We start from the raw sequence: 12,561 nt of genomic DNA on the forward strand, positions 1-12,561 counted from the left end.
GGTTACATGACTTTCATTTCAAACAATAAAGTTTACCTAATTGGCAACAAATTGGAAAAAAGAAAAAATGAGAAAATTAGGCTAGCAAATAACTATACATTTTTTTATGCCTTGTGATTGTAAATCAGATTGCATTTTAATAAAAGGTTATTATAATATTCCATCTATTTCATGTATGTAAATTTGGTCACACTCGCATAATTTTCTCATATCCTAAAGAATTATTTGGCCATCATAGGAGAGAAGAGAATGCTATTCATACTATGTGCACTTCACTTGGAGAACATTCACTTTGTTTCTATTCAATATTAAGAGAATAAATATTTGAGCAGCAATTGAAACTTGAAGAGCGGAAGTGTTTTGAATACCTGCTGAAAGTATATGAATAATTTTACATTTATAACAACTTTCAGTAATTTCTTGTCTTAAGAGGAAAAGGATGCATTTTAGAGGAAATTTTTTTAAAGTGAGCAAAATATAATCTTACCGTCTCGTAGTCATACCATACAGCATCCGGAATGTACGCCCGCACACTGTCCACACCCTGCAGAGAACAAAAACAACATATTTTCTCAGATGTCTGCATACTTGGAACAAATCTAAATGTTTGTTGTTGCCCTTAAATGCAACACTATACACCTCTGATTTGTGGAGTAGACATCAAAAGATGTCAGCTTTGTGTTCCGTGTGAAAGCCTCCCTGTGTTTGATTTGTGTTCGCAGCCGGTAACACCAGCTTTAGCTCGCCACGCCGATCCTGACACTTTAATCTTACAAGGCTAAACATGAGAAGGAAAGCTACAATGCACCACAAAGGAAGCATGGATATTTCTTGCCACCATAAATCAATGCAACTTAATCATAAATAAGAAGAAGATAAAATGTTTCCATCAAGGAGAGTTATTTCAAAACTGGTTACCATCTGATATAAAGTTTCCACAAAGCCCTTGTGACATTTCAGTCTACAGCGCTATGAGGCAACAGATGATGGAAAAGACAGCATCAAGCGACGACTGATAGGTGACAGCCTTTGATAGCTTAAGGTGGTGGACAGACAGAAGCAATCAATAGGAGAGCACCGAGCCTTTGATAGCGTTGTCACTTCCCTGCTCCCTCTGACAGGGCAGAACAGAGGGGGAGAGAGAGATAAACACAGAGAGCACAGTGAGAGAAAGAACGAACTAGAGGTCCTTCTCAAAACAGGCCAAATTGTGAAATACACTATGTCAGCCGTGTAGGCCAAGGCCGTCTGTCAAAGGCACTGATGGCACTAGCATCTCTCTCTTTCTCTCTCTCTCTTTTCAGGAGCATGTCCTATTTTGTGGCCCTCTGAGTCCTGTTGTTACGAACAAGAAAGAAGGTTGACAGGAAGCCAAGAAAGAACAAACAGGTAAGAGAATTAAGAACAAAGGATAAATAAACACAGGCAAATGGGAGCAAATGTGTAATGCAAAACACCCCAAAAAGTACATGTGAAACTCTATAAAGAGTACAATACGATAGAGACATATTGCTTTAATGGCCTACTAATCAGATTAATGTCCTCTTTAGGGGCCACATTCACAGTTTGGGGCAGATCACCTGTCACAAGCGCTGCACAGCCTGTGGGATGACAGCCTGGGGAAATGGATGCTCCCCCTATACCTCGTTTTCTGGTGTCTGATTTGCTCGCGGCGCCTATCACTCACCCCACTGACTAATGGGAAGGGACTGCAGGACTTAGCATGGCTGCTAACTGTGATTGAGAGGGACAAGCCATGAGGCCTGTATCCTCATTTAGACTACTGAAGCACAGTTAGCCATAAGGTAAGACTTGATCAGGTGGACTAAAGATTCATACTGGCAGAATGATCAGATGGTAGCTGAGGTAGATGAGAGAGGCAGAGAGTGAGAGAGAAGGGGAGAGAGAGACGGGATGAAATGAAATGGGATCACAAGGGTGAGTTGACAGCAGCTGATTAAGAGAATGCAGATGAGATAAGGGAGCCAACGTTTGATGAAAGGATGAGCTAAAAAGTAAAGGGAGTAATGGGCAAAAGGGGGGTGAGAGTGGGAGAGTGGATGAAGACCAGAGGGGATGATAGAGAGAGAGAGTGCAGGAGATCTCCCCAGTTTATCGCAGAGATCAAGGTTAAAGCATCGACTGATCTGAATGATAGAGCGAGAGCATCATTAGAAAAAGGGGGAGGCAGGCGGACACAGCGATAAATAGAAAGAGACAGAGAGATATGAGAATAATGACCAAAAAAAAGAAAAGTGAAGGTAGGATGTGAAGGGTTGTTAAGGATCAGTTTGTGACCTCACTCAAGAAGCTGACACTATCTCTTCACGCAGCCCTTCACAGCCTGATGCATCTGTAAGAGATCGAAGGCGCTCTGTTCTTAATGCCTGCCCTTACCCTGGCTTCAGCCGCTGCACCACGGCTCAGCAGCACCCTTTCACCACAAAAGATGAATATTCAGCCACATCGATCTGTCATTCGGATAGAATCCTTTTCATGTGGCGTAGCGGTGATCCGAAAGGCTTCTAAAGTCAATATCAGTGAGCTACACTGTGCTGCTGAGGTACTTTTCTACAGCAGAGAAAGAGGTGGCCATGTCAGAACAACAGGCCATGATCCGTTATTTAAAAATTAGACTTACTTCCTGCAGTTATTTGCCTCCATGCACCAGTCAACTTTCATACAGTTTACATCCATGTCTGTGAAAATATGGATGCTTCACACGCATCGTCAGTGTCACCAATTCAGTATCTGACCAAATGTTCCTGAGTTATGATGTTGATTCATGGTCAGAAAAATGTTTTTGCATAACATTATGATGTCACAGTGAAGTTGACCTTTGACCATTTGGATACAAAATGTAATCATGTCATTGTTTCATCGAATTAAACATTTGTGTGAATGTTTTTTTTTTAAAGATGATTTTTTTTTCTTTATTAGATAGGAAAGATTAATAGCATGAAAGGGGGAGAGAGAGAGGGGACAACATGCAGCAAAGGACCTCGAGTGGACGTCGAACCCGAGGCCGCTGTTGCAAGGACACTGCCGTCATTCATGGGGCGCCTGCTTTATCCGCTCAGCCACCAACACCCTGTAAAATTTTGTTTTGATAAGAGTTTGGATTATTGAGTTACAGTCAAAACACTGTTTTGTGACAGTGACATCAGTCACCATCGGATTCTAATCAGTTCATTTTTGAGTCCAAGTGGACCTTTGTGTCAAATTAAAGGAAACTCCCTCAAGGTGTTATAAAGATGTTACTGTCAAGAGAATGTGATGGATGTAAGGTTTTATTGACCTTTCACCTCTAAAACCTAATCACTTCATCATTTAGTCCAAGTGAACATTTGTACCATTTTTCAAAAAACAAAAAAAAAGTCCCTCAAGGTGTTCTTGAGATATCACACTCACAAGAATGGGACAGATGAGATCACTGTGACTAGAGGCATAAAAAGAAATAATGTTAAAAAAATATGTTAGAGAATACAAAACATAATTTATACATGTTCGCACAACTTTAAAAATAAAAAAATATATATGTAGTCAAGGCCTCAACATACATCAAAAAACTAAAAACTACTGTAATTTGGCTGCTCAAAGGACAGACCAGGTTAACTTTATAACTTCATGACCCTTCCCTCTCATACCACCAGTAGACACATTTTTGACATCTATGCAGTATCTTAAAATCTGATATATATCTATCTATCTATCTATCTGTTTTTGTGTGCTAGCTGCCTTGGATCTGTTTGTTGTTTTTTTTGCCCACCATGAACATCTGTAGGCAGAGGTGGGAGGTTCATGTGAGGTCTTGTAAGTATTGATTGTCAGTATTGATCAAGCAGCATGGTGCATCTTTGGTGTTTTGCTCGAGTTTGGTTTAACCCAAATTCTGGGCAGACGAACAAATGTTACACAGAAGCTTACAAAATCTGTTTGTGGATGATATGCTGGCTAAATTGATTTGAAATTTGAACACCCTCAAGCAGGGAGAAAATAATGTGTATTTTCCAACTGCATGCTGCACATGTAGATGTGGTGTGAACGATTGGTTTCGAAAACATAGCTGTCAGAATGCTCCATGATGCATTACAGTAAGTGAGAATTGTAAGGCTGAATGCATTGTTTCTACATTTTGGGGACAGACTATTAGCCGCCCCTCTATAACCAAACTGTCTCTGCAGATGCTTACAGTGTCACTCAAAGAGTTTCCACATGACAGCAACATGGTAAGCAATATTTCTGAATATGTTTATCGCACTGTGAATTCATTCATGACATTTCCGCACCATCAAAAGCAAGGTCGTAATTTGTCTCCTTGGAGATGCATTTCTATTGCAGACATTTCTCTCTATTCAATTATCAGGGCACTTTGATGAGGCAGAGCACATTGCTTTTAAAGAGAAAGAAAACTAATGATTGGACTTAACTGATGCCAGCCTTTAACACACCCACCTATCTGTTTCCAAATGCACTGCAGTTAAGCTATGCCTTTTGCCTTGAACGACCGCCATTTGTTTGTCTTATTTATCTTTTTGATTTGACACAACAACCTGTCTGCCGCTAGTCACCTCATGGCCCTTCCATGTCCCTACCCTTAGGACAGCTCAAACCCTGCAGCACTGTGAGTATAAACCCTCCACTTCTTGTATTAGAAACTTTTCCACAATCACACTGATTGAAGTTACTTTATCCCCGGCCCCACTATGAATCCAATTCGCTTTCCACTATTCTGTAATTCACAAGAGGCCATGCTAAATTGCTTATTAATCAGGCCACTTTGACATGACCGCAATCGCTGTGTATGCACGCATACACATACACGTACAGGCACGCTCACTTACAATTACACACAGGCACACGCATACATACACACACACACACTGAGACAAACATGCACATACACACATATACACACTTCTATCTACACTTCTAATCTGCTAGTAATGAGGTCAGTGCTCTCATTAGAGCTGAGAGAAAAGAGGGAGGATATGAAAGAGAGAAGAAAGAGGGATGAGAGGAGGGGAGGGCAACAAAGAAAATCCCATGTCATGTTTTCCCAGTGGAGGTCAGAGTGTGTGTGTGTGTGAGTAACTGATCATCTCATCTGCATCCTCTGCAAGACACACTTCTTTGTGCACTACATGTACATTTCTATATGTGCAGCATATGATAGTTTAGTTTCTGTGTAGCTTTGATCTTGTACCTGCAAGTTCATTTTGTTTGAGCACATGTACTATTAAGTCCAAAGCATGTTTATGTATGTATGTATGTGTGTGTCTTCTGGAGTGTTTTGTGTGTGTTATTGTATGTTGTCTGACCGGGTCTAGTACAGGTGTGATGAGCAAGTGCTTTCCCCAGAGGAACTGGCGGTCCACTGTCCAGGTGGTGCTGTCAGAGTAGAACCTTGGGATTGACACAAAAAAAAGAAAGAAGTAAAATCAAGAAGATTTTTATCTGTTCTGCTAACAAAACATATTTTAGAATAGTTACATTCATTGTGTTAGGGCACCTTGTCCCTAAATCAGTAAATAGCCCACCTGTCTGACTTTTACAGCTGTATTACATCAGCATTGTTTTCATCCTTATAAATCATTACTTATTGAAGACTTTTCCAAATTTTGAGATAAAAGGGAAAAAAACCCAAACATCAACCAAACAAACCACACACACACACACACAAACAAAAACAACAACAACAATATGCCTATTTGAAATGTCTTGTTAATTTTATAGGTTCCAGCTGGGATTGACATAGCTCATAAAATCACTGCATATTGGCTACTAGCAGTCACATAGTTTCCATATGTGGACAGTTTAAACATGAAATACAGTCTTTTGTTTGTCTCCAATGCCTACTACCTCCACAGGCAAACACCCTCTCAATGGCATCTTAGATCACCTTGAAGAAATTAAATAAATAAACTTATATTATGCATACATGTATGGGCTAGTTGTCTTTCTTGCTATATGGGATAAGAATAAACTATGTTTTTCAATAGTCCAGACTATGTTATTCATATTTATTTATATTAATAAAGTTAATTCAGGCAGAGCACCGAAGTGGCGCTTGTATTGGCTGGTTGGCATCAGGTGTTTGTAGTATGCTTTACAATGATTGGCTCATCCCGCCACTAACTTCCAGTCATATTCATGCAGGTGCACAGCGCGGACATTACAAAGTGTCGGAAACTCTGCTTGTGTTGCTCACGTCGACGCGTTTGCTGCCAAAAACAGTGTGTGCTTCTCCTTTTGGATTACTTTTAAACACAGTAAATAATCGCAGCGCACTGCGTGCGTCTTATGTCGCTGCTGTGTGCGCGTGGTCAGCTGGTTGTCAAACAGCTGTGGAGGTCTCATGGACGCTACAACAGAAGCCCAGTTTTCCAGCGTTTGCTGCGGGACTGCCACAACTCTGACACAGGAGGACTCACCTGATTTCAACTCACCTGTACCGGGGTCCAGGTTAGTCTGCTGCTGCTGCTGCTGCTGTTTGTTGCTTGTTGTTTGTTGCTTGTCGCTTGTTGCTTTGTGGTTGCTTACGGTTTTGTTTACTTTGTAATGCTTGTCTGCTATCAATGAGCTTTTGAAGAAGACTTCTGTGTGGCCTGAATTGGTTTGGTGTTTTTTTTTTTTTTTGTTTGTTTGTTTTTTTTGGTGTGTTTGAAAAGCACTAGGAAATGCTTACTCAGACTTTGGTTAATGGTCAGTCATGAAATGAGGCTTAAAAAACTCCTGCTTGCTGCTAATATTTGGTTTTGTGTGGGGAGGAGAGGAGGCCTGGCTTGCCAGCCTCATCCTATGATATTATATATGATTTCTACTCCAAGATTGATGCTCATGTATGTGTTTCTGTCAGATGACTCCTTGTCATTGCTAAAAAAAAAAAAAAAAACACCAAACCAATTCAGGCCACACAGAAGTCTTCTTCAAAAGCTCATTGATAGCAGACAAGCATTACAAAGCAAACAAAACCGTAAGCAACCATTCAAATGACTTACTCGTGCATGACAGGGCGAACAACAGTCTCCCCTGTGGTGTGGGCTTTGTAGAACAGTGTGTAGAGGTAAGGCAGCAGTGTGTAACGTATCCTCAGGTAATGTTTAGAGCTCTTCACTAGAGTTGATTCGGGGCCATACGCAGCTGGATCCTGGGGCTGGGGACAGAAAGATGAGGTTGATGAATGAGAGGGAAGAAGGGTAGATGGAAAATTAAGATTTATATTTTGTCCTCAGGGGAAAAAAGAAAGAAAACAGTTTGAATGAAGGAATAAATTGGAGAGGAAATGAGGGAAATCGACTTAAAGCGAGAGGAAAGAAAGGTGTGATAGGGAACGGGAAGAACAAAAGCGGCTATTATTTTTTGTTATCCAGGAATATATTCATGATGAATAAGTGGATATAACCCTTATTTATAAAGATTAAAATGGAAAATTAACTTTACATTGGACTAATCCAAAAGCAGAGTTTGCAAAGAGAATGAGCAGAAGAGAACTTGAAAGAAAGGAGGAAAAGTGTATGAGAAAGAAACAGAGAAGTATGATTTAATTTCTATGATAGTGGTGAGTGAGAGGGTGATTAGCTGCTAACAGGCCGTGCTCCTCTCATCTGGCTAATCATTTATGCCCTCGGCACCTCAGAGAGTGCGATGAGGACTGCGCATGTGTGTGTGCGAGTGTGTGCGTTTGGACTGGCCTGCATGGCCGTGTGATGAGAGGCATGATTAGGGCAAAGCAAAGGTCACACATTAGCTGTCTCGTTTAGTGGAAATCGTACTTCAGATTCATCATCATCATGTCCCTGTCCTCCAGCAAATACAGCCCCCTTCCCCTTCCTCCGTCCAACACACACCATGTCTTACTCACCCCCCTACCCCAACAGCATTACCTCGACGCTGTGCTATTTTTGCAACAGTGATGAGCATGGAAATGTCACATGAAGAATGTTGCGAGGGCATCAATTTTCACGCTATTCAATGCTGCGGACTGACTTTTCTCGACCAAATTATTTGTGTTCATCTACAATAATAGCTCAGTATGTAGCATCAATATAAACACTGTTGTAGGGCCCAGTGGGTGTTTTTCCTGTGTCTCTCTGTGACATTTGATCCGATCTGACATTTATATTTATAGTGTGCATTTTAAAGATAAACATAATTGTCTCTATATCCTATTTTTTTTGTTGTTATTGTATATGTTGAGAATTGTTGTCATTTTAAATCTTGTCAGCTTGACAACCTTAACTTGGCAAGGCAGATCTCTTCGTTATAACGTGGTGTGCATGGGCTTGTACTAACAGTGATACTATAAAGTGTTTGGTTGTTATATTTTTGTTTATCATGTCCAAAACCAAAAATAACAGCTAATATTTAAGGGGTGGATATGATGGTGTGCCTGTCTGCTCCAATGTAGGCTAAAAAAGTTAGTATGTCTGGCTACCAGGTTTATACCTACAGACGTTTCCCAGCATCCCTTTGATGGACAGGGACCTTTTACACCACATTATTTTGTGGAGTTTTATGTTACATTAAGCACATTTGATACTCCTTTTTATTCCAACCTTTTCTCATGCATAATTTAAATAGGAACACGCTGTTTTAAAAATACATAGTACCACATGTCTAACTTTTGTCTTGCCCCCTAAGTTGTAAACGTACCTGAACGGCATCATGTTGGAATGACTTAACAGTCTCGTTATTTAAGTTTTTACTGATAACACTGGGTCTTACCAGTGCCACACTGCAATACAAACACAATGCTGTTTGTTTACTTCTTAATCTTCCTCATGGTCCATAATCTGTTTGTTTTTTAGATATGTGTTTTAAGGCATTTTACTCTGGACCTGCTAGCTGTAGTGTCAGTGTTTTAGCATGGTTTAGTTCATCGAGTGCATTTTTAAGACCTCTAAACAGGGTTCTTGTTTAAACAAAAAAAAATTAAAATAACATCAAACACAAAAAATTAGCCGGAGACAGCTCATCTATTGTATTAAATTTTTTTTTTTTAAAAACAACCGGACAGAGAATCTCACCTGCATGCACATCTTCTTTCCTCATCGACTGCCTATATTCAACCAAAAATCCTTCTGTTTCATTCCTTTAATGACATTTTTTTATGTAAAATCGTACACCGTTAAAGTGTGATATTTTCTAAGACGGTCATTGTGCCATGAAAATGTCAAAGAATTGCAACTGTAGTCATCATCTAGAAATGAGAAGATGCTTTCATCCACCTCTGTCTGAAACCAAGACCTCATTGCTTTAAAAATTAATCTGAATCACTGTGTGACTTGACTAGTGTGGCAAATGTAACGTGTGGGTGAGTAGTCAATTACAGTAGCACATTTTTTCCCATAATTGTAACACGTCTTGACAAAAGCAGACCCACAGCTGAAGTTGAGAGAGGTAGTGCTGTGTATGAGTGGACAGAGATAATACTACCCTGATGCCTATGGGGGCCACCTAAGCTGAGATTGCCTTCATATTTTACAATATGTTGGTCGTGTATCCGCCATATGGCACATCATATTACAGTAAATTAGCATGAATTAGCATCAACGTTATCCTTTACTAAAGTGTAAAATCTCCTCTTTGATGAGCACTGGTCTGGCACGGAGCTTGTGAGCTTCGTTTTACTTCAGGCTCAGATGTTCCAATACCCACTGCAGCTATAATGGATTTTCAACAGCTAACATTCCCAGTGTTAAACCCAAAATCAGATGTCCCACTGCTCCCATTTTACAGCACAGTTGTATAGTGCTGGTGTGATGACAATCTCCATGGATACTGACAGAAGTGTCTATTTTTAACCGTCTGGCATTGTAATGCACCTATGCAGTGTTATGAAATGAAGGGTATACCCTGCAGCACTTCGGTCCAAACAATAGCGGTGTGATACATGAATCTAAAACTGACAGTCTAATGCAAGAATTGTAGAACGAAACACCTTTACAGTACCTTGTAGCCCTGAGCGTTGTGGTTCCGGCTGAAGGGATAGAAAGCTCCCACCTGCATCCAGCGACGACATAACTCTTCAGAGGAGTCGTCAAAGAATCCACAGATGTCAGCACCGATCTGACACACAAAAGGGGACAAAAACTTGACATTTAGCCACAACCTATGCTTTATTTCCATTAAAGTCTTAACCCTTTGAAACCCACAGCAGCATCACTTTTCTTGTGCTTCTTTCAGATGCCACTTAAAAATGCGTACATATTCAAACCGTGGAATCCTGAACAAATTGGTGTGATTTCTTTTAAAAACATGGGAAAAAGGTAATGAGCAACTTGGTCAGAAATTTTCCTCCAAATTGCAAAAAGAAAAAGAAATTAATACATTCAAAAAATTATTTTTAAAAAGCTAGGAAAAAGTCACAGAAAGACATATTTATAATTATCATAATAACATTTTAAAAATGTTATTACTAAAGTAGTATAACTTTTAAGCATTTTTCCCAGGTATATACCTTCTTTTTTTGTTATTTTCTTGTACTTTTTACTCATTGCATTCTAATTATCGGGTCATTTCTTGTTTTGCTGCTCTTTGCCTTCTTCTAATTTGCTCTCAGGTTTCAAAGGGTTAATGTTTAATTCTATGCATTTGGAATCATACAGTTGGCGTGCCATTTGGCAAACTCAGAAAAGGGTAATGTTGTGGATTCCAGTAAAAGATTGTATGCTAAAGTATATAAAGGTCTATGTATTATAAAGGCATCCTCAGGAAGTGAACAACTGAATTTTAGGTCAACAAATCTCCTGCAGTGGTAAAAAAAAGTGGCACAGCTTTGACAGCTGGCCACATATTTGTCTTTTAAAATGGCTCTCTTGATGTCTCTTCAATTCAGTCCAGATTTACTGGCAGACAGTAGATGTGGGCAGTGATCTTTATTTACATTAATTGCACAATGGAGTCCAAGAAAGAGACTTCAGTCAAAGGCCAGTCCACAGAGACTGCTTGCTTTCTATTGTTTACTACTGGCCACATTTTACAACAGACTCAATGGGAGGAAATCGATTCAAACCGCATTTCTCCCGCTTTCTCTCTTTCTGTCTCTCCCTCTGTTTGTTTGTGTGATTGTGTGTCTGTGTGTATGTGTGCTGAAGAACCTAAAATCTGCTTGACACAGTCCCACTAGGATGTAGTTGGCATCTATGAGACCACCTGATGTGCACAGCTGTAGGTGTGTGTGTTTGTGTGCATTTGACTCCCTGTTGTTTTCTCACCACTGTTTGCACTACAGATACACACATGTTTATAGTACAGAGTGCACTTGGGGTACTGACTTGCAGTGTGTTTTATTTATTTTTTTTTCAAGTTTTGTACGGGGTGGCGTTTCCACAAAGAGAACCTGTGTTCTTTCAGACGTTTTAATGGATCTTGTTCCAGACACACTTTTTCTTGCCTGCCTTTCTGTCTTTATGCTAACGCCTGAGCATAGATCTCAATTAACAGCTGAATTCACTAAAAAAGGTAAAAGAGGAAACTTTCTAATGCCAGAAGTACATGTTAACTAAAATGCGTAATAAGAGCTGTGGGTTTAACTTTCTAAGATTTGTAACAAGGTCTTTTTTTTGTATGATACAAGTGTTCTACATACCTAACAGCATTTCTGTCTCTTTCATTAATATCTGAGGGGAATCTGAGCCGCAAGTGAAATGTCCCTATGTTAATGGATATTTGCTAAAAAATGAACCAGACTGCATAGAGCTTTTGGGTGCCTGGGATTTTTCTTTTGCCCACATTTATGGGCAATTGAAATCAAACCAAACATAACTTTTTCTTCTGCAGGTGTGCTGTGACAATAAAAGTAAAAAGGCTCAGAATGAGGTCCAAATTAAACTCTTAAATCTGGACTTTCTGATGTGATGTGTGAATCAGTAGCTCAAGTAAAAGGCTGAAGAGATTACTCCTTGCAGTCCTGTTAAGCCCTATCATGGCAACCAGGTAGAAACATTTTTTCCTGTCAAACTCACTTACTTTAAGTGTAAAATGAACAGTATTTGCCCTTCCGTGAAGGTTTGCTACTCACATAGGGAACTCCAAAGAGCCCAAACTCCAGCATGCCAGGGATGGCCCATTTTATGTCGTTCCAGTTGGCAGCATTGTCCCCCAGCCAGTGACCCGAATATTTTCCCACACCTGGGAAGGAGGAGCGGGTCAACATCAGGGTACGGTTTCCTCCAAACACACGCTGCAGAGCTCTGTGGGAGGGAGAGGAGGCAGCGAGGAGAGGGAGAGAGAAAGAAAGAGGTCGTTGAGATAAAAAGGACACAGGGACAGAAAGAGAAAGGGTGACTCAAACAGCACAGGGGAGAAACAGATATCGAGCACACAAAAATATATGGTCACAGAGCAAGATAGAGAGATATTAGATGGGACAAAACCAGAGCTAGTTGTACTTTTCTTTTCCTGTTGTACATTATTTTGTGTGATGAGGGAAATCGAAGCAGCATTGATTTCCATGACAATACGAAACCTTGATGATGTTTACGAAATGCGTCTCCTGCCAATAATACATTTTAATTAGTGGACAGAGGGAGAAAAGGAGGGAGGAGACAAAAGAAA

The 12,561-nt window shown here is 40.1% G+C and overlaps 1 protein-coding gene across 1 annotated transcript in view; it reads right to left on the minus strand.

Annotated features, from left to right (window-relative positions):
• Nucleotides 1-12,561, minus strand: part of si (sucrase-isomaltase (alpha-glucosidase)) — an 84,802-nt gene that overhangs the window by 45,909 nt on the left and 26,332 nt on the right. The window contains 5 exon segments of the mRNA XM_042486938.1: nt 488-544; nt 5,322-5,406; nt 7,002-7,156; nt 9,955-10,071; nt 12,026-12,197. Coding sequence (XP_042342872.1) covers nt 488-544; nt 5,322-5,406; nt 7,002-7,156; nt 9,955-10,071; nt 12,026-12,197 — 586 coding nt within the window.

The sequence above is a fragment of the Plectropomus leopardus genome, chromosome 5, assembly GCF_008729295.1.
Source record: "Plectropomus leopardus isolate mb chromosome 5, YSFRI_Pleo_2.0, whole genome shotgun sequence".
Classification (NCBI taxonomy): Eukaryota; Metazoa; Chordata; class Actinopteri; order Perciformes; family Serranidae; genus Plectropomus; species Plectropomus leopardus.